At 42.4% G+C, this 25,091-nt stretch overlaps 1 protein-coding gene and 1 long non-coding RNA gene across 8 annotated transcripts in view; one reads left to right on the forward strand and one right to left on the reverse strand.

Moving 5' to 3' along the window:
* The window catches only part of LOC147034708 (uncharacterized), a 46,632-nt gene extending 40,746 nt beyond the window's left edge, over window positions 1–5,886 (forward strand). Inside the window, exon 3 of the long non-coding RNA XR_015059923.1 lies at window positions 4,853–5,886. This is a non-coding gene — a long non-coding RNA (uncharacterized LOC147034708). The remainder of the gene's footprint in view (window positions 1–4,852) is intronic.
* Window positions 5,887–13,896: 8,010 nt separating this feature from the next.
* LOC147034710 (voltage-dependent calcium channel gamma-2 subunit-like) overlaps window positions 13,897–25,091 on the reverse strand; it is a 233,714-nt gene continuing 222,519 nt past the window's right edge. For 6 of the 7 annotated variants that reach the window (XM_085887508.1, XM_085887536.1, XM_085887532.1 and 3 more), the window contains one exon: window positions 13,897–16,503. In XM_085887508.1, coding sequence (XP_085743634.1) covers window positions 15,959–16,503 — 545 coding nt within the window. In that variant the 3' untranslated portion in view covers window positions 13,897–15,958. The remainder of the gene's footprint in view (window positions 16,504–25,091) is intronic. The other variant, XM_085887517.1, reaches the window with a different exon arrangement.

Below are 25,091 nucleotides of genomic sequence, written 5' to 3' on the forward strand. Positions count from 1 at the left end.
AATCACCATCAGCCCCATTTGATCGGACTCTTAGCTCCTTCTTCACCTGGGGCTCATAAAAGGAGTGAATTCAGTCAGATATCGCCAGTCATCAACAGGGGTCAGATATTGCCAGACGCCAGACCTCGCCAGATGGAGTAGACTGCGGCAGACTTCAGACCTCACTGGGGAAACTGATAGTGGAAGACGGCACAAAGAGGGCAAGCTTCAGCACCGAGCGAGAATGCCATGAGTCAGCATGGTCCAGCGTGGAATCGGAGCGATTAGCGACGACGAGCTGGGACTCTTCTTATCTCATCAATACTCAGTTTGGCTGCATTGAGCAGCAACAGTTACACTTACAGATTCTCACACCACTCTGATTGGGTCTCTTTCTTTTAATGCATCTTTCTCTACCATCTATCTCTTGTCTAGTGTGGACGCACAAGAGCGATCGGCACGAGCAAGTCACGACTGACCATTCTTTTCAGAGTGAAACACCCGTTCTTTTCAGAGCGAAGGCACCATTCTTTGCAGAGTGAACCATTGACTAGCGCCTCACATCTACCTCTTGCATCACGCTGCAACCCACGTTGCACTACACTTGCACCTCTCACTTCCATACCAAAGACATTCAATTTCTCTCCCTCCTTCCCCATTCCTAAGCATTTGCATTGCACAGCTCCACCGACTACACCAGGTATTGAGAGGTCACTAATCCTCCACTGTTTCTTGTCTCTCTGGGCTATCTCTAACTTTCCTTGGGTTTGTGTGTGTGTGTGTGTGTGTGTGTGTGTGTGTGTGTGTGTGTGTGTGTGTGTGTGTGTGTGTGTGTGTGTGTGTGTGTGTGTGTGTGTGTGTGTGTGTGTGTGTGTGTGTGTGTGTGTGTGTGTGTGTCATAGCACAAGTTAAGACTGTGTAACCATATTCGGGGTAACTCTGCACTGTCTTCTCTTATAAATATTGCATGTCTTTTGCCGCACCCACAAATTCCTTGCTTTCCCCTGCTCTACATTTGCAATAAATCCCACACTGCCACATAAATTTCCTTGCTTTTGTTAAATAAATGCACCTGTTATAAATGTACCCTGCTCGTTTTTGTCTTTTCCTCCATTGGTCTAGCATGGTCTGCGCCTTAGCTTAGCCGGGACGTTATTCCCCAAAATCTGCTTAATAGCCAGTGCGTACTTGGCAGCTCTGCTCAGCTGCACCTGATATAAGTAACTTAAAGGTCCCCTGACATGCCAAAGTACATACATTTCATTTATATATGTCCTAGAGGAGTTTTTCATCGTGATTTCAGATCTGACAATGTTTTTTTCACAATACTCATTCTGTAAAATGTAAAATTTAAAAAACAAACGCCTTCGGGAACGCCCCTAAAAATTCTCCTGAAAGGGGCGTAACCCACATGACGTCACGTACAGTATGTCAAAGGCTGCACGTAAATTACTCGAGTTGGTGGTCTACGTGATTGTATTGGCTTCCTGTGTGTTTCCACATTTGATTGGTCGACTCAATCGCTTCGTTCATTTCTGCTTTAAAAAAAATCAAACATTTGGTTTTGAATAATGGATGACATGGACTTTCACTTGTCTGGTAACGACAGTGAGTGTGAGAGAAATGAAGGATTTTGGTCTGAATCACATGGAGAATTGTCGGATAAGGTAATCGCGGGAGGTGAAGTTTAGGCAGCTGGAAATGAAATACGGCCTTAGCAGGTCGAGCCCGAAGCAGGACAAGCAGAGGAAACTGGCGATGAAATTCCCGGAGTTCATGATGATCGGGAGGACATCGAAGGAAGACTTGGCAATAACAACTGGTTAGACTAAATCCTATTCGTAATTCAACAATGTAAATTCGACTTGCATACTGCTCGATATCAGAAATATTTTAGTGACATGACGTGACCAGCGCAGCGGACATGTTTCGCCATGGCAAATTAATCACAAACAAGGCCGGCGCATGTCATCGGCCGTATCTCTCCGCTCATAAAACGAAGCAACCTCGCTGTCCGGATACGATGAAAACTTGTGTGCAGAACACACCTTGTGACACAATTGTCTCAAGTAGTCCGATAAATCTGACGTTCTATTGCATTTATATTTATTTTATTCCTACTATCGTCATGTTGCGCCAGTAGAAAACAATGAAAAAAAGACAATAATAAAATAAAGCTACAGCATGTCAGATTTATCGGCCGAGTTGGACAGACGACGGATTTAATGGACTAGTCTAGACTCTCGAGTTGACAAGTAACTTGTATTAGCATGCACACAATGTATAAGTCAATGCGTAAGAGTCCCAAGGATATGAGGCCGTGTAATAGGACAGATAAGTTTGTCTTTCATAATTGTGCAAACATTTTTTCCCCTTTTCTTTTATTACAGCATTTTGGCTGGTGGTGGTGGTCGTATGGCAGCTTAGCTGCCGGGGTAGCTATCATTTCTTGAAGCGCGACTGTGTCGCTGATGCAGTGCCCCTCTACCAGTACACACACTGTACTGGTACTGGTAACTGGTACTCATTTCGCCGACCTCGGAAGCATGACAGGCTGAGTCAATCCCCTTGTGTATTAATTCAGCGGCCGACGGGGCTTGAACTCAGCACCCTAGGATCCCAAGCCGCCACCCTAACCACTGAGCCAACACCAGGCTAGCATTTTGGCTAAATGTTAATGAATGGCATGACAATCTAAGCAGTACCTTCACTTTAGATGTCCATATTCTCCGACGATTATCATCTTTCGGGAATACATGAAGGCTTACACCGTCTTTGCTTGAATTGCTGCATCCTGATACGATACATCTTGCAGGCATTTTCGAAAGTACGGCTAAAACTATTTAAAACTTTTGCGAAACAATCACTGGAATTAAGACGATCACAGAGATTGCACTAACATGTGCAAAATGCATTTGTAGGTACTGTATAAGGCGCGCGATGTCTCGACTCTCGAGTCAATCCACTCTGTGCGGGTAACTGTATGTGACGTCATGCAGAGATTCGCTGAAGTCAATTTTTTTTAGGGGCGGGGCATAGCAAGTTATGAATAGCTCCAGGAATGATCGAAATATTGCTCTAATTATCCCACTTTTGATTAAAAAAAGAAATGGGTGATTTCTTCACGAGGCAGGTCAAGTCAATTTATAAATAAGTTTATTTTGCATGTCAGGGACCTTTAAGTAAAGCAATCACGCATTGAGGGCAGGATTCTCCGATAAAGCAACCATGTGTTCCAAGTTAAATGGTTGTTAGACGGAGGACACTGGGTCACATGGTCAAGTTATTGGCATTCGCGGTCGATTAGCGACCCGCCACGACACAAAGCTATTTGTGTGCGACGGCCTGCGATTCCCAGTGAGTCAGGAGAGGAACCAGGGACAGCCCATCCCTCGTGGTTACCCCGCAACCCTGGGTACTTGACAAAAAATACATATACTGTACTGTGTACATATTATCTTCTTCTTCTTTCGGCTGCTCCCGTTAGGGGTCGCCACAGCGGATCATCCATATGATCCGCATAGTGATTTGGCACATGTTTTACGCCGGATGCCCTTCCTGACGCAACCCTGGTCGCCTCTTTACTGTGTACATACATATATATATATATATATATATATATATATATATATATATATTGTTGCGGCCACGGTGGATGGGTGGCCGCACCGCAACACAGACACCAGTTGTTACTCAGGGGGATTAATCCCTGGTTGTCCTCGGTAGAGCCGGACCTGGGGCCACTGCTCACAATTAACGTTGTGGTACGGTGGGTTGTTTTAAAACCACGAACACCACCAAGTCAACCACGAGTTCTAGTGTCCGCTGTTTCATTATTCCGCTTAACTAGAGGTCACGTGGTTACCTGAGCGGGGAGCGCGCCCTCGACCAAGCACCAATGTTATCTGTGGTGGTGGTCGTATGGCAGCTTAGCTGCGGGGGTAGCTATCATTTCTTGAAGCACGACTGTATCGCTGATGCAGTGCCCCATCTATCAGTACACACACTGTAACTGGTACTCATTTCACCGACCTCGGAAGTCCGACAGGCTGTCAACCCCCTGAATGCAGCGGCCGACGGGGCTTGAACTCAGGATCCATAGGATCCCAAGCCGCCACCCTAACCACTGAGCCAACACCAGGTGACACCAATGTTATCTGATTAGATTTTAATTAGGGCGGCCGAGCGTTTTAACCGCTGGTGCGTGCCGACGATTTAAAAATAATAAAATCTGTGGTAATTACCTCCCAGTCTATCTCGGTTCGGACAATGCCAGACCAATGGAAGGGAAAGGACAAACACGGACAGGTTGGAAATCGACAAATAATTTATTAATGATAAAATAAATAAATAAAAAGAACCTTTTGTTTACTGAGGTAAATAAAGAATTTCAACGCAAAATCAATCAAAATGCCAGGAAAGAGACAAAGAGCAGATGCTTATCGGGGGTTTACTTACTTACAGCAAAACACAGAAAAGGGTACCGGGCAGATCATTCAGGGGGGGGGGGGGGGAGACTCGTCTCACTCACTCACCCACCAGAAAGTCGTCCGTGAAGCGAAAACGTCCTGAAAATGCGTCCGTGCGTGTCACGTCCGTCGCCAGCACCCAGCCTTTGCCGTGCACCCTCTCGTGAACAGCCTTGAACGCCAGTCGACGTCTGGAGGGCACCGAGATCGTCCGTCATAGGTTTAGACGCTGGTGTTGTTGGTGACTGACCCGTGCCTCACTTGTTGGCGGCGCTGCTCACACCCACACGTGCACCACACTTCTCGCTTCCTTCTCCTCTTTTGCACACTTACACCCGCTTCTTGCTCGCTTCTCAAGCTTACTTCTCGTTCTCTTCTCCCTCCCTGGCTTTCTCTCGCCTCAGAATGGAACTCCATTCATTTTATATCTGTGGGCTGTCTCCGCGGGCGCAGCCCGCCCTGAGCTCACCCCGCCCCACCCGCGCACGTTCACCATGACGACCCGTGCACCCTCAAGAAAGGCGGGCGTCGGAGCTCGCGAAAGAATGTTGCTGAGGAATATAAGGGTGGGCTTTAGAGCTCGAAAAAGAAATGTGTCGAAACATGTCGTAAAGAAAAAAGCTTTCCATGAGAGAGGGGATCTATTCTTTACCCTTCTCAATGCATCACATTTAAGATCCCATTAGACATGGGGATGGGGCTAATCTGAACATGCATTTAAGGAAATAACTGTCTGAGGACCTGGATGTGTGAATGCATTCATCAGACCGGATTCTGAAATCCGTAACAATTTTTTTTTTAAAAGAAGATGGCGCTTCCAACCAAAAGTTAAAAAAAAACTAGATCGACTTCGCTAATTTGAACAAAAGAATCAAGAACAGACCCGGTCTCAGGCAACGTTTTGCCGGCATCACAGCCGGCTTCTTCAGACACAATAGACCCTGGGTCTTGGCACGTGTCCGGTTTTTATTTCGATACGACCGCTCATTTCCGGTCATGCGCTCCGACCGCGGCTCATTGTACTGGTCTGCACAGATAGGGTTGGCAACCAGGTGCTGTGCAATGACAGATGAAGCAGGTGCAGTGGCCGGTGGTTGCTGGATATTTCTGCATGCTCGCACTGGTTGTGTTATCACCCTCACAATCTTTCTTCGAATTGCCAAAGGGACGTGGTGTTTGATCCGTTCAGCCAATCTTAGTCTTGTGTGGCTCACGTACCGAGCTTCACATCGGCACTAAAACTCATAAATAACATTGTTTCTCGTGGAGCTGTAGGAGTCCCAGGCATGGCTCAACACTCTCCATCCAGTGCTGAAGTTTACCACGGAGCTGGAATCGTCAAACACGTTACCGTTTGTGGACGTGTTGGTTGATAGATCCAACCTTGGTTTCACAACATCCGTCTACCAGAAGCCCACTTTCACAGGGCAGTATACTTGCTGGGACTTCTACAGCTCCACGAGAAACAAAATTGCCTTGATCAATGAGGTGGAGTGAGTGAGGAGGTGGAGGGGGAAAGGGGGAGGGGAAGTGAGGAGGGGTGGGGGCGTGAGGAGGGAGGGAGAGTGAAGAGTGGGGGAAGGGAAGGGAAGGCAGCGAGAGGTGGAGTGTTAATTACGATTCATACCATCTCATCAAAATGCTTCTGCATGGAATAACAGAGAAGATGGAAACAAAATAATGTCTGAAATCCATTTTCCACCGGTCATTCTATAAATACTACCCAGAGACAAACACCGCACAGACGCATCCGGAGACAAACACTGCCCGGACGCGTCCGGAGCCAAGTAGCAGTCTGGACACAAACTTTCAATTTTTATTTCAAAATGTCAGTTTCAAGGTCAATTTTTATTTTGTCCTTTTTTGTTGGTTTACCTTCTACAAATGTGCACTTGGCACACTTCTCTAGTCCAAATTCCATTTGAATGTCCTCAGAGAACCTTTTCATTAGTTTTAGTTGTTCTGTCAATTTTTCGTCATTTGGTGTGAAGAGCTTTAAATCATCCATGTCTCGTAGGTGTTTCACCTTTCCTGTTTCTTTGGATGTTCTTCTATTGGTTGTTGGGGTAAATCTTTGTCCTTGTTTGTTGATGAGGTGACACATGGGGCCAGAGCCCGAAAAATACAAGAGGGGGGAAAGACTGTCGACCTGGCAGATCCCACGCTGTCTCTTCACATCTGGTATTTCAATGTAAATGTTTTAGTACAGGCAAAATGTCGGATGACCTCACACAAATTGCAACAAAAGCAAACTCAACAGATTTTGATTCCTGGATATGTCCTCAGTGACAGAAAAAAAAGTCCTAAGGGATCCTCTAGGGGGAAAGTCCTGAAATCATGGAAATCCAATATGGCTGCCACCTGGCTTTGGGGAAAATGAGAAAATTGTAAAGATTGATATTTTAATATGTAAATATATGTTTTTCTGCATTCTAATTGTTTCTGGTTATTGTCAGTATATTGATATACAAGAATAATTATAAAAAGTGAAATGTATTGAGGGTAAAATAAAAAAATTATAGCTTTTTTGTTCAAAAATGTCAATATTTTGTCCCGAAAATTTTTTTTTACCTGATACTGATTTTGGCTCCTGGACAAAAAAAAAAGAAATGTTGAAGACACAAGATGAAATCAAGTCTATGGCAATACAATATAATTTTGTAAATCATTGAAACATGACAAAATTCACAATTCCACGAGGGGCAATCACATCTGCCTGACGAAGGTTTTGAAATGAAAATTAAAATTCGCATTAAACTCAGAAACTACATCCATTATAAACTTACTATACATGTTGAGAAAAATCAAGCGTATTAAAGTTAGAACTCGACAATGTCGTCATCATCCTCATCATTGTCACCTGGAGTGTGTGTGTGCAGCTGGAGCCCCCCTGCAGTTTCCACAAGCTGGAGTGCACTCAATGTTGTGCTTCTTGCATGTGCATCTCATGGTGCTACATTCAGCCTGGCAGTTGCACCTAACGACACGTAACATCTTTTCAGGAGCTGGAGCTATTGATGTCTGAAGTGGCACAAAACCCTCGTCACACTTCTGCCAACCCCAATCTGTCAGAAGAAGTTCATGTGCACATCCCTTCCATTCTTGGACTTGCAGATACATGCGCAGGCTGTGATACTTTGCTGCTTCTGATGATGGTGCTAACGTCTGTGGTTGCACGTGAGAGGAGCTCGAAGCCACCTTGTCCCAGTACCGCTGATACCGGAGGGTGTCCAGGGTGTCAGTTGACTTTCCGTTGTAGATTATCACCAATGTTTTTTTTCTCCTGCATCTGCCACATCACATACGGAAGCTGGATATGTATCAAAAACCTTGGCCTGCTCACGGAATGTGTTGTTTGCTTTGAACTTTTTGAGGGAAGCTCCCTTTCCAATCTCATGAAGACGAGATGTCGTGTCGCACCCAAGAACTGCATGTAGAAATAGTATGTGCTTGCATAAGTCTGTACCAATCATTTTCTTTGTAGCCTTGATGTTCCAGATGCGAGGCTTCTTCGTGTTCTTCTTTGGCTCGGGACAAAATAAGAGGTCATGGGATTCTAAGCTTGCATGGTAGCATAGGAGGACAAGGAGGTCTGTGTCATCACCAACTAGCACAGTGTTGGTGACAGTAGAGATCAGCATCCCCTGAGGCAAGGTGTGTCTCACAGTTCTTCTTCTGAAGCCTTTCACTTGACATAAAAAAGAATCGCTGTTTATTCTGCCTATTGGCAAGAAACTGTTCCTTCTTCATTGTGAGACAGATGCATGTCAGCTGTAAATGTCACAGTAGTGCCAGCATTCCCTTTAGACCGTCTCTGGTGTGTCATGTCCTTCGTGTTGGTACTCTCATAACCATCAAACACGACTATGGCATCTCCGTACTTCTTCGTTACATAATCAGTGTACTGGTGGCATATGTCTCTTTATGTAGATCCACGAGACCATGGAATGCGTTGAACAAGTGCCCCGCCATCCAAAACATACTGTTGCCCATCATTGGGGATACCGGCTGGGACATCGGATCCAAGAAGATCCCAGATGGCAGCAGCAAAGACTGGCTTGTGTGCTTCTCGGAGCTGAAGAGAGGAATCAAAGAGGGCTGGTGGATAGCTGCACAGTTCGTATTTGAAGGCCGACTCCAGTTCTTCTGCTGTCTGTGTAACAGTGATCAGTCTCTGGAAGAGGAGTTGTGGGTCAACCTGGACTTGCTCTCCATCAATCTTGACAGATGACTTCATGCCGAGGGTGACAACTTGGTCTTTCCTCTTAAATGTGTACTCGGCAGGTGTTTTCCCATCCATAGATTTCAATATTTTGGCTCCTACAGCATGTGCTGTATCGACGTTGACGGTGGGGTGTGCATGAACTCCAGTGGCAATGTTCCTCAGACGTGGATCACTACTAAACGGATTCCATTCCTGTAAATACTGAAAAGCTGATAGTGTGTCCTTCCAGTCACGAGATTGTCTTGCCTTGGTCATGTCCTTCTTCTGTTCTCCAGTGTTGTAGTTCACACCTGTGAGCTCCTGCATTGCCTGGTTTATTTCTGCACAGGCAGGCATTGATAGTAGCCATAACAGCTGTTGTTGCTCTGTCATTCCTCACCCCCACTGGTCTTCAAACTTCTCATCAGAACTTGTTCGATGATCAGGTCAGATGAAAGACCTGCCCACAGGCGATCACTTCATTGAACCACATGGAACCCCTCATCAAAACGTTGTTGGACATTGGGATGTTGAGTTTTGAGGTTGGACATCTGCAGCAGATACACCCTCGCAGATTTGGCATACAGGTTGTGGCCCGAGGCTGCCAGGTAAGGCAGCATTTCCTGGATGGCCTGTAGATGTAGTGCCCAGTTCCCAGTGCGCTCTGCCCGGATGTATTTGCGTAGAATGTCTAGCATGTCCATATACTGAACCCAGAGCGCTGAAGTTCTAGAAAATATCTTTGCAGACTCGGCATGCTTCTGAAGGTGGTCTTTGATTCGTTTCAAGACGTCAGACTTGCATACTTCTTCCACAGACAGTGTCCCAGCCATCAGCTTCTCATAGAGGGTACAAGCTTCGTTGAAGTCTGGATTATTGCTTAGATCTGTATGCTGGTTATGTAGCGGCCTTGCAGCTGCTTCGGCTAAGTCTGGATCTTCATTCCCATTGCCGTCTGATGTTTCAGGTAGGCATGGTAGAGGCGCATTGAGCACATTTGTCAACAGCAAGGCATTGAGGGCTGCATCAAGAATTAGGTGTGGGCGAACTGCGCGGGCAATGGCCTTGCCACTAAACATATGAATCACTGCATTAGGGGCATATATCAACTCCATCAGTTCTTGAAGCCCGGATGACACCATGAGGTGTCCAATACATCCGAGGAAACTCATCTCTGCGTGGAAGCCGCCCAAGCGTAGGACAATCCCTTTCAGATCACTTCCCATAGGCAAGGGGTAGGCAAATGGAAATAAATTCAATAAAAATTAATATTGTGTGTTAATTCTTTCACCAGAGGATAGTACTAATGTCCCTGTATCTGGAAATATATAGTATGTTTGCCTGGGGATACATATGTTCTTATATGAACAAACTTTCTTAAGTCAAAATATTTTTCAGGGAAAAAATATTGACTTTTTTGACAAAAAAGCGATAATTTTTTATTTTACCCTCAATACATTTCACTTTTTTTTATAATTATTCTTATATATCAATATACTGACCATAACGAGAAACAATTAGAATGCAGAAAAACATATATTTACATATTAAAATATCAATCTTTACAATTTTCTCATTTTCCCAGAAGCTGGCTGGCGGCCATATTGGATTTCCATGATTTCAGGACTTTCCCCCCAGATGATCCCTTAGGACTTTTTTTCTGTCACTGAGGACATATTCAGGAACCAAAATCTGTTGAGTTTGCTTTTGTTGCAATTTGTGTGAGGTTGACGAAATATTTCTGCTAAAATGTCTGTACTATTTGTGATAGATATATGTATGTAGAAGATACGACAGCTCTTCGACCTCTTCTAATTGTGTTACATACACAATATTTTGGCAATCTACAAAAGAAAATTGTGGCTCAAATTGCCTTCTTCAGGTGGAATAAATCCAAGATCAGTGTCAGATGTTTTGATTTAATTCCACAGGACAGGAGGAAGGTTTAACATACGTACATTGATATCGTTGCCAAAACACAAGTTACATGTATACTTTAAAAAATGAGGATCATGTACACAATTTTAAAGACCAAAAACAGGCAACCAATGAAACCAGGATATTGTTATGATTATGGGGGAGGAGGAAATAGTTAGATTACGACTATTGACAATGCGTATGTTTGTGTTCCTGTATAACTCTTCTCTGTCATAAGGAGTGTGTTCAGGTAAGGAGTCTTTATATGTTTCCCACAATACGATAAGTGTTGTCTGATGTGCAGACAGCTTGGTTAAGACGTCCCATTTTTTTGTTCTCCTTTGTGGAACCGGGTGAGGACGGGTAGGATGGGGGCAACACGGAATGTCTCCCCACCAAAATACGGAGATAACTCCTCTTCCTGTGGCTGTACGTCAGCACATGAGGGGCGCAGACTTGTTCTTTGCTGAGGCTGGAGTTGGCGCATGTCCTTGAGTGGGAGATACATGTGGAGCCCCCAATGCAGGGATTCCTGAGAGAATCAGACTGAGAATGGTGGGCGTAGACTTGTGGGGGGGGGGGGTTGAGTCGGAGACAAAGAGGCCCTTCGGCCTGTGATTGGTATAACTCCTGGGGTAATGATTGGGGCATCTCAGAGTAGAGATGTTTGTGCCATTCATTGGTTATCCTCAGCACGTAGAGACTTGTGGCAGGGCAGGGGTTTGGTATAAAACCCTGACCCCAACATAAATCAGTCTGTCTGACACTCGCTGTCTTGCACCAGCTCTTTTAATGGTTTACTTTTGCATTTGGTTTATTTGGTTCTGGTTTATCTGGTTGCACAAGCACTGCCCACCTTTCTGTCACAAGCTGCTGGCTCACCCTGACTCTCTGGTCCGCTGTCTGGCTGCTGCTCTTGCCCTGATGGAGATGAGGCAACACAACACAGTGCATGTTCTGTTCAGCTTCATGCTTCAGCTGTTCTGCACTAGCTACAGGTTCCTCACCACATGCCTTTCCCTAAAAATTAAGCTATAGGTGTGTGTTGCCTACGGGGACAATAGGCGATTGTCTTGTAGTTTTGTTGTGATTTATGTTATCCCATTTATTGTATAATAAACTACTGTACTTATTTATCTCATGAGGAACAGCTCATCTTGTGGTGCCACCATTTAATTGCATTAACGATCCATATTTTTGGACATCCATGTAGACAATTAAATGAATCATCTTATTTTATAACCATTGTGGAAATAGCCCTGCTGAACCACAGGACAGCGATAACTGTTCGGTGCTGATCTGTGAAAAACTATCAGCTATCCTCGAAATGTTGGCGGCTTCATTGTGATGGTATCCCCATCCATGTGGTTACATCTGGCCGGGTGGTCTTTGTGCAACTTACTTGCCTGATACCCCTATGGTCTGTCACGATTCCTTGGTGGCATTCTTCATCATGTTGTGGTATAAACCGAGCAACTTATTCGCAACAGTGAATTGAATTTGCTGGTGAAGGAAGACAAATCGGTATGTGGATGACACATTTTCCATCTGTTGCAGTGATGCTAACCTGCTGCTCGACACAACTCCATTAATTAATGCCATTAGTCTCTATCCAGCGAACACATTCAGCAACTTCTGTGAACGAAATTTTATATACGGTACCTGCATTCTGTATTCTTAATAAAGAAATCATATCACACTCCAACATAAATAATCATAAAATTTCATCTGAAAATCGTCAATTTCGATCTGATTAACCTGGAAATTAAGCAGCAACACGCAAAGCACTCGTGCATTGTATAATTTATTTGTTCCCTCTGCCACCGAATGTGGAAGAAAGTTACGTTTTCACCCCTTTCTGCCTGTCTGTTTGTTACTTGCAAAATCGAAGATTTTTCAAGTATATTGGCCAGTCGATTTTGTTATTCTGTCTGTCTGTTTGTTTGTCAATCGCCTGCAGGTCATAATTCTAAACCGATCGTTAAGAAACTTTACCAAGGTGGAGACGTAGTCTCAACTGAGAAACCGATTGATTTTGAGGTCAAAGGCCATCTTGAGGTAAAATTTTGAAAACAATTTTTCATCCAATTGATTTCAAAGTTGAACAGGAATTGCATATTGCATCACTGAATTTAGAAACCAACTATTTGAGGTCAAAAGGTCAAAAGTCAACTCAAGGTCAAACTTCTACATTCAATTTTTATCTGAAAAATTGTCGATTTTCATCCGATTGTCTTGAAAATCAAACAGCAATTGCATAGTGCATTGCTGAATTGGGAAACCAACTATTTTTGAGGTCAAAAGGTCAACTCAAGGTTAAACTTCTAAAATCATCAATTTCAATCTGAAAAATAATCAATTTCCATCCGATTGACCAGAGCTTTGATTAAGATTGTCAATTTTAACCTTAATGAAACGGACAATTTGATGTATCCATGGCAACCTTTAGAGAGGGGAGTGGATTTTGAAAGTATCGTGCTCTGCATGACGTCTTTTTCTTGTTTGTTTGTCTGTCTGCCTGTGTGCTGGATATCTCAAAAAGTTGTGAATGGATTCAAATGAAATTTTGTGCACAGGTTCGGTGTGTGACCAAGACGAATTGATTAGATTTTGGTGAAGATCCGGATCTGGATCCGGCCACTTGGATTTTTTTAAGTGATTCTTCACCATTGAGGGACCGGGGCAAAAATGATATATAGCATGATATCTGAAAAGGTTTTGGATGGATTCGGACGAAACTTGGTGGACAGGTTGGTTGTCTGACAAGGACAAATTGATTCGATTTTCACGAGAATCGGAATCCAGATCCGGATAAGAATTTTTTTATTTTCTAAGTGATTCTTCACTATTGAGAGATGAGGCCAAAAACGATATATATTGCACGATATTTCAAAAATTTATTACGCCTGATATGTTCTACTGGATCAGGCATTGCGTGGCGGAGGTATGCACTCTTCCGACTGCCCTTATAGTTTCTTCCGTAATAATCCAATATATACCAAAAATATATTCATCTCTTGTTGCAATTACTTGTCGTTTCAGAACTTTTATAACCTGCAAGTTTCCATTATCAGTTTGAAAACGTGCACGCATCATGAGGTGCACTTTCTTTTTACAGTAAGTCAGCACTTTAAGGAGCACCTGTGCTACTCTACTGCATAGCTTGAATTATATTAGTGCTGTACATAATGATGGATGCTTCAGATGGTCTGTTAAGAGCTACTTAAAGCATCTGCTGAGAATTTATTGAATCCACCAAAGCCATGCAACGAAAACTACAATTGAAGGTATTTGACAAGTGCATAAACTCACATAAAACACACGGCATAAAGGAAGTATTATCGGAATTTTATTATACATTATAGGCCAGTTCCACACTTGTTACCTTTACAAACGTTTTTCATATCTTTCATTTTAGTTCATAGACAATGCAGACAGTTGTGTAAACATGGATTTGTATTTTTCTTGTGCCGCAGGGTGAGACAGTCAGTCGTATACGCAACAATTCCCTTTTGACATGGCAAACAAGAAACACTTGGCCAACAGGACTTCATTAAAGTGATAACCTATTGCTTATAAGGGTAGTAAGCATTCAGGAGTACTAAAGTAAACAGCGACCCTAACCACAAACATTTATATATGCAAGTCACACAACATGTATAATGGGAACAGATAGTCTGCTGGTATATATGAAATTGCCCTTAAGGTTTACCTGAAATGTTTTATGCTCATTTCAGGTTTTTCTTAAATGATCAAAATTTATTTAGAACAAATAACAATGTGGGTGGCAGAAATGGGAAGTGCATTTAACAACACAATCTGCATGATGGGATTTTACATCAATTCCTACTCACACGCCTTATGGCACGATATCCATCCAGCACAACCATCATTATTCCTCTTTATAGTACAATTCATCCCTGGATATACAAATCTTAATTCACTTGATAAGTCTTTTTTTAAGTCAAGTTTTTCTTTTGTATATCATTTAATGATAATATAAAAACTGCTGCTTTATATGAATAATGTCTGCCTTGTCTATCGTCCATTCATACGGCCAAAGGAGGAATGACTCAAACCAGGAGGTTAAGCCAAAGCCCTGTAACCGAACATCTGGGTTACTTAGTCCATGTCGTCGCAGCCAAACGACATGAAATCCCTTTGGTGCCTCATTTGTGGTGTCAGAAAGGCTTATGGTGAGTTATAAACACCTGTCCTTCAGAATTTTGAAAGATTTCAAAAAGAATTACCAAGTATACCGACATCATCATGGCTTTCATTAAGTGTTTGAATAGTAAACACTTGCTTGGTTATTCCGCTGTCTGATAAAAAGACCAATAATCTTGCTTTTACTTTGTTGGCTGATACTCTGACCCACTGTAGAAACACTGTCTGCTGGTGCATTGGCATACATTTGATGCCTTCTGTACTTAGTGACTCGGTGGTGGAGTGAGCATGCCTTGTTGCATTGCTCTCTCTGGTGCCGGTTCGATTCCAATGACTATTCAGGGAAAAAATTTCCACACCCTGTGACAGAGTGGCAACCTGTCCAGGATTTTTTCTGAGCCACGGAAACGTTTACGACTTGAGAGCATCTCAATGCTCCATCAAGAGAATGGACCTCCACTGCTACCAACACCACCACCACCACCACCTACTGCACTTGATGACAGATGCTGTTGTCAAGTCTCACTTTATAAGCTTCACAGATCATTCTGTTGGGGATTAAACTACATACAAACAAGTGTGATGTTCGTAAATATAGTGGCCTATAAAGCAATTTACAAATAAGGCTTTAAATATGTTGGCACTGAGAAATACTTTAAATATATCCATAATAGGCATTTGCTCAAAGGTATAAACTGCTTTAAAAAGCTGGTCTGCACCTATGAGCAGCACACAGCACACAACGGTATTTACCATTGATGGTGGCTTTTCCAATTGTACATCATTTCAAAGCAAACTTGATCTTACGAGGCTTTTGTGATTGTCGATGTAACTCAAGGCTTGGGATGGTAGAATATCATAAGCCTATATTAGCAAGACTACATGATTTTGAGGTCATTGGTGTGTATATGAACGTTTAGAATATGTCTTAGCCGTGGGTCAATCCTCATCGTACGACACCAGGTGTTTGAGAAAGCAGACAATGTGGCAAATCTATACAGGATGCCACCACACTTCTCCAGTCAGGTCTGCAGTAACAACCACTTTGAACAGGAATGAAAACGAGTTCAATCATATATCGTTGCTGATGGCAACCACGCAGGATTCATGTGTGAGAGCAGTAATAGTGTCAGAACAGACACAGACTGTTTGTTTCGCTATTTGCCACTCACATCAATCTCACATTGTACTTGTATTCTGCAAATTGGTTCATCATCACCACCTACACAGGTGTAGTCCGTCTGTTAGTAAGAGACAGTGCATCTGCAGCCTCCATGTCTGGGTAATCATGAACCTGCAAGAAGGTCTGACCTGTGGTTGGTGGCAGGATAGAGTTATAGATGCCTTGGGTAGGTGGTGGCTGAGAAACAACAGCTTCTCGACTCAGAGTGTACAATGGGATGTCGGTGAATGGTGGAGGCATGTATGAGCGAGCTAGCATACCAGGGGATGCGTCCAACGAGCGTGGAGGTTCTGTAGAGCGTGAGCTGGAACGCGAACGGCGTCGATAGCGGTACCGGTGGCTCGGCAGCCGAGAAAAAACAGATCGTTTGACGCCATTTGGACGAAAGCGGGAACGTGCTTCCCGTGTTTTGTCAATGTATGCATGCACAGCCACGACCCCCACCACTTCAGCTAGGATGAAGGACAGTGCACCGAAGTAAAAGGACCAACCATATGAGTAACTGCTTTTTTTCGAGTCACCTTGGTTGGGGTCTCCAGAGTTGCTAGAGATGTACACAATGATGCCAATGATGTTGCTTAATCCTGCAAGCAATGAAAATAAGGTAATTATTTCTGCAACTTGGAATCTATGCAAACAAATGCACGTGCACACAGATCTATTCCAGTAAAAAAAAGCAGCAATAGCCTTTTTACAAACAGCACACTAGGACTCACATTTCAAACTGTTTAATGCTTAATGCAAGTCTGCTTTGTCATCATGTTTGTCAAAAGAAAGCAAATTTGCCTTTTTAACATGTGTGCTGCTCTTTGTACTTTGAGAGATAAATGCTTCACTGAAAAAGGATGCAAAAAAAACCAGAAGATTGCTCCTGCATATTCAACAAAAGTTTTCATTACATGTTACAAAGAAAAGCACAGATTGGCAAAAACATTGACAGAAAATAATTAATCAGGTCTCATGTGAGTACCATTTAAAGGAGAGGTCGTCTTGTCTCTCCATTGATGAGTTCAATACTTTTTTGTGTCGAAACCAGATTGAACCAGAAACAAGATCCATGTTAATAGGGACATGTAGCTCAGGTAATTATGCAATCTGTGTGTATAATTTAGAATACTACTACTTCTACAACTACTACTTATTTGGCCTCATTTATTTCCATCTTCTTATGCAGTTAATTGGGTTGGTCCAAGTCTTTCATGAACCAGCTGGCCAGGCCTGATATTCCACTGAACATGGCAAGAATCTGTAATTTTGGCCAGGATGCCGGTGATAACGCACCTGACTGAGTCAACCCCACCTGGTGTTATTTAACGTTACGACAGGGGCTCAAACTCCAGACACTAAGATCTTAAGCCAGCCATCTTGACCGTTAAGCCAACACCAGGCATGGTACTTTAATGTCCACCAAGGATTAGTGCTTGCAGACGGGTCCTCCAATTCAACATCACTCTGTTGGATACTACACACAATGATGCTTCTCCCAGGATGTGAAACAACAGGGTGACAGTTTGTAGCTGCGGGTCAAGATTTTAACCCAGGCTAGAGAATTCTAAGGCAAGTGTGCATGCCTCTAAGCTATTCTGGTAGCCCAATATAATCCACATATGTTGCAATGCAATAACAGACAAATAAACGCAAGGGTTACATTCATGTTCAACAAAACCTGGTACATAAACCGGCACCATCAGTACAATCATTAGTTAACCTGGATAAAGCAGAGGCAGCATTCTGTTGCGTATACTCATGCTGTGAAGTGCACACATTATGGTCACCAAGCAGTATATAAGGCCAGTTAAAAGATTAGATGCATTTTCTAGAAAGCCTGACGAGTTAAACTCTCAAGGCAATCATGGAACAAATAAAAGGGAATGTGCTTGAATGTGGCATACATGAGTAATGACTATTTGTTTCAGAGGACATCCACCATTACCACAGTCACTAAAGAGCTGGGTGCAAGAAGTGTATGTAATGATTTCGAAATAATACAAATGCAAAGATGCAAAGGAAATGATATCATGTGGTCTCAAATCTGCAGGAACTAAAGTGGTACGATGTGACAGATTTGTTAGCTTAATTTTTGATATTTTCAGCCTGACTCTGACAAGTGATACTTCCTGTTGGGTTGCCACTCATTAAAGTCAAGCTGGAGTCAAAAATGGGATAGCCAAAAATTTGGTCATTGAAATAGTAACATAACAAAAAAGCTGCATCGGCAGCTTACAGTCCCTGAAATATCACAGCAGCATACCACTAGTTGAAAGACATTTTCTCTTGGCAATGAAGTGAGGGAGAGAGAGAGAGAGAGAGAGAGAGAGAGAGAGAGAGAGAGAGAGAGAGTGAGAGAGAGAGAGAGAGAGAGAGAGAGAGAGAGAGAGAGAGAGAGAGAGAGAGAGAGAGAGAGAGAGAGAGAGAGTGAGAGAGAGAGAGAGAGAGAGAGAGTGAGAGAGAGAGAGAGAGAGAGAGAGAGAGAGAGAGAGAGAGAGAGAGAGAGAGAGAGAGAGAGAGAGAGAGAGAGAGAGAGATAATGAATGCATATGGAGAGGCAACAGCAGATAGACCTATAGATGGTGCTCCCCCCATGTTTACCCTCAGATCTCACTATGTGTACAGTATAGCAAAAAATGAGTCTCAAAACAAAGAAAGCATACCCAAAAGACAATAACGTTTATCGAATGTAGATCAGAAATCAGTGGAGATAGTTGGAACCAAAGAATGCTGAATGGACAAAATAAAATTCTGCACAGACGAATGGAGAGATTTTTCTAAAAAGTAACCCTAGGGGTTGGTGTTCAATCCGAAATTTTAAAGATTCTATCTTGTGGACATTTTAAAGATACGAGTGCTGTATGACGAAATGAAGACAGGCAAGCAATCGGCATAACACTGAATGGAAAGATACGATCATGAAATAGCCGCATGGAGAGATATGACTGCAATACAGATGCATGAACACAAGATCTATTCGTATATGCGCACAAAAGCATGTAGATGTATGGACACAATATAACTCAAGGTAAGTTGAACAGGAATAAGCCAAACACAGCAAAATATTATTCAGGCAAAGTTAGTGAAAGTCAAGTCAAATTCTACTTAATGAAAACAAAAAATGAACACTGGTTATCCAAAATCAGCCAAATGCCACGATCGAACGCAAGATGAGCTCTGTTACCGAAGTGCATTAGAATGACGTTCAATTCAAAAATGTTAATCTCATCAAATTTGAGTTACTGGAATTTAATGGAAGTGAGTCACACTGAAGTGCTGTTCAGCTTGAGATTTGTCTGATCAGGATTCTTATCAGGATTTGATAAAGAATGAGGAAAACTGAGTCTCAGAAGAATATTCTTCCTGCATGCTCTCAGCCAAAGCGAGGTGGCCTGGCTGCCATTCTTCTTCCACCAATTGACACGGACCAATCCGCAAAACAGTTTTGATGTTTTTTTGGAGACAGAAATTTAGGCTCAAAGAGGAGGTAAACGACAGAGGGAAGCCAGTGAATAGACTGACAAAGGATCAAAGTGGAACGGAGACAAAGACCGCACGAGTATGTGAGTGAGAGAAAGGAAAGAGGCATGAGAGCAAGGATGGGTATGGGAGAAAAAAAAATGAGGAACCATAATGATTGGTAGCATTCTGGGAAGACTTGAGGGAAGGGCATGGGACAACAGACATAAGAAGTCAGTTCCACAGTTGAGAGAATAGAGGGATGAAGGAATGGAGGTGAGTATATATATATATATATATATATATATATATATATATATATATATATATATATATATATATATATATATATATATATATATATATATATATTGTTACGGTTGTGGAAATTCGCATTACACCATAAAGGGCCCTCAGGTGAGATATCTCGATAGGTGCATGTGTAGTTAGCCCAAACCCGTTGTATAGAGGGAATTTATGTGATCCATCCGGGCTGCGACGCTTTCAGTTAGCCATTTTTCTGTTCTATCTTTTATTTCAAACAAACAGCATCTCAACAACCACGCCATCCCCACCACAGCGCCAACCACACCAAACCACTCCATCTCAACAACCACGGCGTTCTGACTCGGCACACAGTTGCCAGAGGCCTGGCCTTCGACGAGGGAAAGCAGGCGGCCCCCGTTCCCCCCCTCCCCCGAACGAATGGCACCGCCGCGGTGGATTTCACCCTGCGAGGGAAGAGGAAGAATGCCACGGCGGTGCGAGCATCGCCGATTTGGCGGAAGACCCCTCCTTCCAGAAGTTTCCAGCATGTTCTGGAAGGAGGGGCGGGAGTTGAGAGGGGGCGGGGCTTTGTGAAAAAGGGGGCAGAACGTGAGCGCAAGGGGCGGGGCTTGCTGAAGAAAAAGTGGCAGAACGAAAACGCGAAGGACAGTGAAGTTGAGTTTTAGGCCGAACGCGAAAGCGAGCGAGTGAGGAGAGCTCGGCGGGAAAAGGCCAAACGCGAAAGCGAGCGAGTGAGGAGAGCTCGGTGGGAAAGGCTGAACGCAAAAGCGAGCGAGTGAGGAGAGCTCGGCGGGAAAGGCTGAACGCGAGTGAGTGAGGAGAGCTCGGCGGGAAAAGGCTGACCGCGAATGCGAGCGAGTGAGGAGAGCTCGGCGGGAAAAGGCCGAATGCGAGCGAATGAGGAGAGCTCGGCGGGAAAAGGCCGAACGCGAGCGAATGAGGAGAGCTCGGCGGCAAAGGCCGAATGCGAAAGCGGGCGAGTGAGGAGAGCTCGGCAGAAAAGGCCGAACGCGAAAGAGAGCGAGTGAGGAGAGCTCGGCGGGAAAGGTTGAACGCGAACGCGAGCGAGTGAGGAGAGCTCGGCGGAAAAGGCTGAACACGAGCGCGGAGAGCTGAGTGGAGTTCCTGAGGAGAAGCGCGAGCGGACGCGGAGGCTCGCGGACTCGACCTCGCTCGCCGGACCGTGCTGGTTGGGTCGCTCCGGACTGAGGGCACCTTGAGGGGATCGGCACTGCTGGCGGAGCCGGATCACGGTGGACACCAGCTCGGGGAGCTCCCTACGGTCACGCTTTTCAATCATTTCTCTTGGGTTTTTGTATGAATGGTGTGGTGCCGTGTCCTGTAAAGTAGAATAGTGTAAGTGACTGTGCTGTGAATTATTGCTTATTCGGTTTTAACTCTTTCCCTGCTTTCTTTTGCTGTAAATACGTGCTTCCGTGTGTCGCGCATTGAATGTGCTTGTCCAATTGTTCCCCCGTTTCGCTTCGTCCTTTCCTCCGTTGAAAGTTCCATCTTGCATCACGTAAGGGATTGATAGTGGGTTTAAAATGCCCGGTAAATAATCTGAACCATCGAGGTTGACGATAACTCCGCTCGGTTATCCTTGCAGCACGGAACGAGCCGCTAAAGCGGTTCGTGTCTGAGAAGTCGACCTGCGCCGTGGTACAACTCCTCGGTACGCTACCCACGCGGGTACTTAGGTATCTCGACATTCGGCGATTCACCCTATTTCGCGTGGGTAGAATGCGGACTGGGTTGTGGTGAGGTTAAACCCCCACCCGTGACTGGCTCCTGGCGGTAGTTCCAAGAGGGTCACGACTGAATTGTCCGTTCCGGTGGGCGACGCGGTCGCCATTCGAGTCAAGCGGCCGATCGCACGCCGGATGGGCCAGAATTCGCAACAATATATATGTATCGATATATATATATATATATATATATATATATATATATATATATATATATATATATATATATATATATATATATATATATATATTGGGTCATTCCGTGCCAACTCACCTCAGGGTCCCCAGGTCACCTCCTCAGATTTTGCTGGAAAAATTCTTAAATGTATATCTATATGGCTGTACCCATCATGCAAAAGATTAGCTTTCAATTCCTCATAGTTTAAAAAATATCTACCTCTCGAGACCTTTGAAATTTGGCCCTAAAAATGCCAAATGTGAAAAATGCATTTTTTTTCCAACTTCAGTGGCTTATAATTTTACAATGAACTCCTCTAGAAAGCTAATATTGGAAATATTTACTAATTGGCATCCAAATTTTTCAATTATGGCATCTGATAGCTTCTGGGATGCATATTTCTCACTCTATAGGAAGCTAAAAATGGCTTTTTGGCCAAAACGAGCTAAAATAAGGTGAAACTATAGGAGCCCTCCCGAAAATATGGAACAACTTAGAATTTTTTTCCTCATAACAGAGTGATTATAGGGTCATTATCTATACATAGATACATTTTTGCTGTGTTAATACAGTTAGGTGATGAATTATAAAAGTTTTAACATAAGCCCTTGCCTCCGAGGGCTCTAAAATGGACCAATTTTGTCCCCTGGTTTGACCATGTGGCGAAGGGTTTAGGATCTTCATTTTTTTTTCTAAAGATTGCCTCATATAAGATGTGTCAACTGACCGAATAATTTTATCTAACGCCCATGGCTTCATAGTAAAATAAATTTTTATTTACATGCACGGTTTTTTAAATAATTATTCACTTTTTTATATTCAGAAGTTTATAAATCTTAAATGGAACTATCCAGGAAAGAGTTACGGCAGAATTTTATAAACTGGTATACAAAATTTCAGATTGTGGCATCAGAATGTCTCTAGAAAGCACATACTCCTAGTTTTAGGAAGCCAAATATGGCAATTTGGCCCACTTGGTACAAAACAAGGTGAACTTGCAGGGGTGCACATGAGGCTAAATTATGCTTCTTATTCGACATTAGTGATAAGGATGTTATTTATTCATAAATACATGCTAATGATTACTTTCGTAAGTAGTTGAAAATTATAAATTACAACAAATTTGATTCGTTAAGTTGCAGCTTTTTTATTTACAGATATACAGAGACAATGAATATTCGTAATTTTTATCCCTTAGAAAACTCTTAAATGACCTTTCATCTTTTATGACAATCATTATCATGATTATCTTGCACTCAGAGGCACAGAATTTTACATCTTAGAAAACAGGTCTTGAACATGCTTAAAGTCATGCTGTGACAGTTGGTACTGATGTCCACCAGATTTTATGTCAGGGGCCTCAACCACACAAAGAATGTCGAGTAATGGCACCCAGCATTGATCTTTCTTTTTTTTTCTGGAGGCCATGAGAATGGCATGAGGAGGCCCCTTCCTTGCTTCATAAAGTTCACAAACACATCATTTTCATCATCATTTCTTGTGACAATGTTCCCAATGTACCATTTTCTGTCATAAACACAAACAATATATTTCCCAGCCTGGTATACATCCAGTTCAGTTAGGGTTGGGACTAATAACTGGGACAGATGAGCTTGTGTGGTTTCTGGTCCTGTGCATACTGTTGATGATACAGCATCAGAAGAATTTATCATTACAATAATTTATTTTTGAATAAAAAATGTACTTATATTTATTAATTTATGAGAAGAATAATCGAAGTTGTGACATAACCTCAGTTAATGCCCTCTTCATATTCACCATTTTTGGTCAAAGTGGCATTTTCAACTTCCTACAGATAGAAACATACGCATTTATCAGGCATTTTGAGAACAGATCCTTAAATTTCATTTGCCAGTTTATAAATATCTGCAGTATCACTTTGCTAGAGTGTTCAGTTTCAGATAAATAAGCTCATTAATATGAAAAAAGTGAATAATTATAAAAAACGTGCATGTAAATAAAAATTTATTTTAAAATGAAGCCATGGGCGTTACATAAATTTATTCGGTCAATAGACACATCTTATATGAGGCAATCTTTAGAAAAAAAAATTAAGATCCTAAACCCCTAGCTTCATGGTCAAACCAGGGGACAAAATTGGTCCATTTTAGAGCCCTCGGAGGCAAGGGCTTATGGTAAAACTTTTATAATTCATCACCGAACTGTATTATCCCAACAAAACTGTATCGATGGATAAATAATGACCCTAATCATCACTGTGTTATGAGGAAAAATTTATAAGTTGTTCCATATTTTCAGGAGGGCTCCTATAGTTTCACATTATTTTAGCTCGTTTTGGCCCAAAAGCCATTTTTCGCTTCCGATAGAGTGAGAAATATGCATCCCAGAGGCTATTGATGACATAGTTGAAAAATGTGGATGCCAATTAGTAAATATTTGCAATATTAACTTTCTAGAGGAGTCCATTATAAAATTATAAGCCCCTAAAGTTGAAAAAAAATGCGTTTTTCACATTTGGCATTTTTAGGGCCAAATTTCAAAGGTCTCTAGAGATAGATATTTTTTTAAACTATGAGGAATTGAAAGCTAATCTTTTGCATGGTGGGTAGAGCCATATAGATATACATTTAAGAATTTTTCCAGCAGAATCTGAGGAGGTGACCAAGGGAGGTTTTTGAAAATGAAGGTGAGTTGGCACGGAATGACACTATATATATATATATATATATATATATATATATATATATATATATATATATATATATATATATATATATATATATATATATATATATATATATATATATATATATATATATATATATATATATATATATTTCTGATCTTATAAGGCTTTTGTGATTGTCGATGTAACTCAAGGCTTGGAATGGAAGAATATCATAAGCCTATATTATCAAGAGTACATGATTTTGTGTGCTGTATATACACATATATATATATATATATATATATATATATATATATATATATATATACATATATATATATATATATATATATATATATATATATATATATATATATACATATATATATATATATATATATGTTTATGTTGTTGTTCGTCTTTCGGCTGCTCCCGTTAGGGGTCGCCACAGCAGATCATCCGTTATGATCCACATACTGATTTGGCATAGGTTTTACGCCGGATGCCGTTCCTGGTGCAACCCTGGTCGCCTCTTATGAAACAGGGATAAGGATTGGGCTTCGCCATGATTCCGGGCTGCCCTTGACCCCCTCATTGCGTGGCCCAATGCAGAGCTCCCGTCCTCAAGCGATCCTCCAACCCAAGCCTCCGACTAGTCGGATTGCAGGCGCACGCCCCTATGTCCGGTTATACAGTATATACATATGTTTGTATATATATATATATGTATATATATATATATATGTATATATATATATATATATATATATATATATATATATATACATATACACACACTCACACACACGCACACAAACATATTGTTGTGGATTTCCGCCCGCCGGCGTGCGGACGACGGCT

This window comes from Eptatretus burgeri, chromosome 1 (assembly GCF_056783735.1).
Source record: "Eptatretus burgeri isolate ZD-2024b chromosome 1, Ebu_testis_v1, whole genome shotgun sequence".
NCBI classification, from domain to species: Eukaryota; Metazoa; Chordata; class Myxini; order Myxiniformes; family Myxinidae; genus Eptatretus; species Eptatretus burgeri.